Source organism: Nicotiana tabacum, chromosome 5 (genome assembly GCF_000715075.1).
Source record: "Nicotiana tabacum cultivar K326 chromosome 5, ASM71507v2, whole genome shotgun sequence".
In the NCBI taxonomy this organism is placed as follows: Eukaryota; Viridiplantae; Streptophyta; class Magnoliopsida; order Solanales; family Solanaceae; genus Nicotiana; species Nicotiana tabacum.
In genome coordinates this window covers 3,945,639-3,951,088 of record NC_134084.1, presented here as the reverse complement: position 1 = coordinate 3,951,088, position 5,450 = coordinate 3,945,639, and the positions used below count along the sequence as shown (strand labels likewise).

The 5,450-nt window shown below is 36.1% G+C and overlaps 1 protein-coding gene across 1 annotated transcript; it reads right to left on the bottom strand.

The window, feature by feature from the left end:
- Positions 1–988: 988 nt before the first annotated feature.
- LOC107804192 (ACT domain-containing protein ACR8) lies at positions 989–5,190 on the bottom strand. The gene is made up of 7 exons (XM_016628034.2): positions 4,894–5,190; positions 4,077–4,122; positions 3,511–3,625; positions 3,303–3,370; positions 2,260–2,826; positions 2,064–2,168; positions 989–1,823 (listed from the first exon to the last, which is right to left on the bottom strand). The coding sequence occupies exons 1-7, from the start codon at positions 4,977–4,979 to the stop codon at positions 1,461–1,463; spliced, it is 1,350 nt and encodes a 449-aa protein (XP_016483520.1). The 5' UTR covers positions 4,980–5,190; the 3' UTR covers positions 989–1,460.
- Between the last annotated feature and the right edge of the window lie 260 nt (positions 5,191–5,450).

Below are 5,450 nucleotides of genomic sequence, written 5' to 3'. Positions count from 1 at the left end.
TTTGGACTGGTAATTGAAAAATAGTCAGCGTTTGTAAAGTCATTGAAAAATAGTCATTATTTTGCTACAACACGGACAGTTCCAGTATAATATACTAGAGATTGGAGCACCTGTGTATGAATTTCTAGCATATTGTGCTGGACCAATATACTATGTTGGAATTCCAGTATATTATACTAGAAGTTCACATGTAAAAAATTCGAACCCCAGTATATAATGCTGGAATATTTTTCGGATTTTGAACAGTGTTTTCGTTCAGATTTATCTTTACACGAAAAATGGCTAAACTTTTCGATTACTTTTGAAACTGTGACTATTTTTCAATACCGCTTGTAGATCTGACTATTTTTTAATTTCACTCAGCCGACTGGGAACAAACTAAGACTAAAGAGAAAGTATTAAACAACCATCTTTGCAAAAAGATTATTTTTCAATTTGTAAATATAAGCTATATAAAATGAAAATAAAAAATTATTGAGTGTTGGATAAAGACAGAAGTAAAGCATATATTCTCAAAGAAATTGCTAGCTCTAAATGGACAAACTACAAAAGTGCTAGTTTGGAGTCATTTACTTTGCCGGATAATGCAATACTAACTTCATAATCGTATCCAATAATAAACATTTAATATTCTGAAAAGGACGACTTATATGCCAAATTATTAATAGCCGCCTAAAATAGCAGATGGATTATATAAATTGATAAGATAAATTTTTTTACACAAATTAGTGTAGTTTTATCTGCTGTAACAAGTTATTTACAATTTTTTCAAGATTATGGAGCGACATAGACAGTAAAAATTCATGTAACCGGTCCCACCTTGCTCGGAATTGAGGCATTGTTGTTGCTTACCAGTCGTTTGCTTAAATGGAGGGACAAAGACAATGAAAATTCATGTAGCCAACCTCAACTTTTCTCGGGATTGAGGCATTATTGTTGCATATCCATCCACTGGTTAAAAGGAGCGCGTAGACAGTGAAGATTCATGTAAGCCAACCTCAAGTTGCTTGGAATTGAGTCGTTGTTGTTGTTGTAAACCCATTCTTGGCCAAACAGCCTTTATGTTACATTGCTTTTGTCTCCTGCTCTATGTTTCAAATTCTAACTGTTCCTAGCTATCCAATATGGTGGGCAAAAGGTGGCCTCAAACAGTCAAATACCATCCGCCTACTGTTAAAACAACTAATGACTTTACAATAATCTTTAAGCTATGTACACAGGCCACCGAAATTAGTTGTCCTTTGAGGCTTCCACAATGTGAACTCGGAGGAATATGAACTTCTCGCATTCTCTTTTTGTAAGTTGGCATGAGAAGATTCATTCTTCTTGCTTCAAGAATATAACTTGATCACTGAAAATAGGTGTCCTTTGAGACTTCCATAGTGTGAATTCCGAGGAATATGAACTTCTCGCAATCTTCTTTTTGGTAAGTTGGTATGCTAAGATTCATTCTTCTTGCTTCAAGAATATGAATTGACCAATCCCAAGTTGTAGAGATTCCTTCTGAATATGCTACCAAGTGACAGCAACATAGCCCCACCTACACCAGCTGTCGGGTCGTCTCTATCAACCTTTTGATGATTGACCAATGGAAATTCCTTCACTTTCAAGTCACTCAATCCAATCTTTTGCCGAACAGCCTCAATGATCTTTGAATCGGCTGGATTCCCCCTTGCATCTGTTACGTAGAACATATTTAGAGCCAATTCCCCTGTGGTTGATATCTCAGCCCTTGTCACATTTAGGCCATTTTCTCGGAAAGTTCTTGTTACATTGGACAATAATCCTCGTTTGTCTCCAGTGCTTAGCTCAAGCCTCACTCCCTGAGATCAGAATTGGAGTACTATGTTAGAAGCACATCCTAAACAGAGGCGAGTCCACTACTTTTGTCTCGAAGTACTTATCATATATAAAAATGATTTAAACGTGTAGATATAAGACATCACATCCATTCTGAACTCGTTGACTCTAGACATTGGATACATTTTTAATTCTTAACACTCTTGAGAAAATGTATAATTGAATGTTCGTTTTCACAGAGTGAAAATGGAGGAGCACAATACCTCAGATGTTCTTCTTTCAATTGCAGCTCGTAGACATAGAATAACACGCTGCTTTTCAGCATCCGAACTAATTGGGGTTCCATCCGTATGCCTAGTGAAGAATTCCTGAGTCAAGATTGTGACAAAGTTGAGATAATGTACAATTCATCCAACATAAATTAGAAAAGCAAGACAGTTCGGTTAAAGGAATATATACCAAGTATGCCCTATCCGTAGCTGTATTAGCTGTGGCATGGAACACGTCATACTGCATGTCTGTTAACGTGCAAACAAGATCAAATAAAAGCTTTGTTCGATCTTTGCACTGAATATTTACCACAGAATAACCCTTTTCCAAGCAGTTCATCACCGATACTACTGGCGTGTCATTGCTAGTCCTAATCATCGGCTTTCTTTCATAATCACGGTCTGCATACATCATTTGGTGAAGTCTTCTTTCTGTATGTGTGACATCCATAGAAACTGATGTTTTAGCACTACGAATATCATTATCACCCTTAAGCACATTCCTTAGACGAGCTTTGATTCTGTCAATCTTCTGGGAATCCTCAATGGGGAACCCCGTATGGCTTTCCTTCACATAAATTAGGGAGGCAATTCGGCCATTGTGAGTCCACACTTTAGCTTCAACAACGTTGCATTGTAAATCTGATAGTACAGCAAAAACCTCAGATAGAAGGCCAATACGATCGGTACCAGTTAATTCCAGAGCTGTCAAGCCATCACAACTTTTTGAACTTGCATAATAGGTTCTTCCCAGGGACTGTTCAACAATAGCAAAGAGTTTGGATTTAGCCTAAAGACTTGTATTCAAGTATCTTCATAATCTAAGTTAACCCGATACGGCTATAAGTAAGTATTTCAGTACGAGTAATTTTACTCCCTCTGTCCCAATTTATGAAGCACTCTTTCTTTTTTAGTAAAGAAGCATGTCACTTTCCTTATTTAGAAATTTTTATCTTAAAATTTCCCTTTACTTTTAATAAATTGATTTATAGCCACACAAATATCGATGGTTTTTTTCGACCACAAGTTTCAAAAGTTTTCTTTTCTTTCTTAAACTCCATGACGAGTCAAACACCGCCATACAAAATGGGACGGCAGGAGTAGTATATTTTGAAAAATCTCCACGAATTACCCAAATATATGTCATGAGAATTTGATACAAACACAACTAAAGGATCCAAATAACATAGTTTTAACGCAATTACTGTTCAAATTACTGCTATATAAATATACCTGTTTGATGTGACTGATGACACTGTCGTCTGTTAACTTGTTACCATCCAAGTCAGTAACATGAAAAACTGCAGACCACAAAGAATTGAAACAGTAAAAACAAGTTACTGGAAATGCTGTTGAGCCTATAACTTAAGGCAATTAAGCAGCTAATGTGTGCCTAATTTATTAAAATATGCAGCCAAAAGGTTCAATGGATTGCACTCACCGTCCATAAACCATTGACCATCGCAAGAGATGTAAGCTTTCTTGATTGAAAGATTCAGATCTGTGAGAACTTGAACTGCTTCAAGAAGAATTCCATGTTTCCTCGCACTATCAATCTGTAAATATCACGACATCAAAACTGAAAAGATTAAGACTAGTTAAAATGAAATTAAGTATAATTTACAGACATTCTGACTCAAAATTAAACTCGGCCTATATAATTTGTAAAGTATAGCTGGCTAAATCCCGATAAAAGAAAGGGCATGTTAGCTTGACAATTGCATTGTATAGGTCAACTAATTCAAGGTTGAAGCATAGTTAGTTTCTTTCATTCTTTTTTTTTCCCGACAAAATGGAAAAGTTCTCGAGGGTGGATTATAGGCCCATCCCTCTACCCTTTTCCGCTGAAACACAGACTTTTGTACGCAACGGGTTTGATCCATCACCTGCGGCTAAACCACACATCATGTGCTTCTTAGTTCTTACCACTAGAGCAAAGTCCGGGGGCTTGAGGCATAGTTAATTGACTAACTAAGAAATTCAAGGACTACAACAAAGGTGGCTTACCATAATGCGGGTGGCGTTTGAACAACCAGCATTGTCGATCATGACCCTGAAGCAGAATTGACAAAGACTAATCAGAAAAGGAACACTAATTTGAAATAAATATTGCAAATTTTGAAATTTGGGTTATTAAGTACTCCCTTCATCCCAATTCATGTGATGCTATGTGTGTGCTAAAAATTTGATACCTTTTATATTTACAAAAAAAAATAACTTATAAACTTCTATTTAGCCTTAATGAGATTGGTTTATAGCAACACAAATATTGGCATGTTCTAGAAACAGGGCAACCCGATGTACAAAGCATCTCGCATTCAATACAGGATGCCGCACCCCAAGATATGTGACGTAGACAACCCACATTAATGCAAGCATTAGTAACTGTTTCTATGACTCGAACCTATGACCTATAGGTAGCATAGAGACACCTTTACAATTGCTCCAAGCTCCCATTCTAACCTGTTCTAGAAACAAGTTTCAACCCTTTTTTTTCCTTAAGCTCTGTGTCCAGTCGAATAACGTCACATAAATTGAGATGGAAGGAGACAGGAAGTTAAAATTTGACTAAAACTTGGGACAAATGTAAGAAAGTCTTACTGATAAAACTACTGAAAAAATACTTACAAAATCAACGAAATTTCCGAGAGAAACTTTCCAAAAGATACAAAAAATGAAAACTTGCATAATTTGAGCAGAAAAGCAGGGCTAAAAACAGAGCAAATTCATTACAGTGGTGAAACTGAACCAATTATTATTGGATTAAAAAACATGAATAAATTGGAGAAAATTATAGAAAAAAAAAACGAAGGGGATATAATACCTGGGAGTAGTCATACGAAAAACAAGTTTTTCATATTCATCCAAAACTGTAGGCCATTCCATATTCTTTTCTGTGTTCAATTTCATTTCATTCAACTTTTAATTTCTTCAGTACCAGAGACAAACAACAGTTTCAAAATCCCCTTTTCAGAACTGAGAAATTTCTTCCTCTCTCTATATTATATATGTATGTATATGTGTGTATATATATACAGAGAAAACGAGTTCTTGGTTTGGTGATGGTATTTCTCTCTATATTATATAATAATATACTGTCGCAACAAATCAAAGACTGGGTATTTCCTCTTCTCTTTCCTCCCACTTCTTATAACAACTACAACCACCCAGTATAATTTCAAATATACGGTGTACGCAGACCTTACCCCTATCCTGATACTTACAATAACTACAACAACCCAGTATAATTTTAAATATACTGTGTACGCAGACCTTACCCCTATCCTGAGATATCCTGAGGTAGAGAGGTTGTTTTCAAATAGAAACCCGACACCCTTCCCTCCAATAACTTCATACACTCGAACTCACAACCTGAAGTGG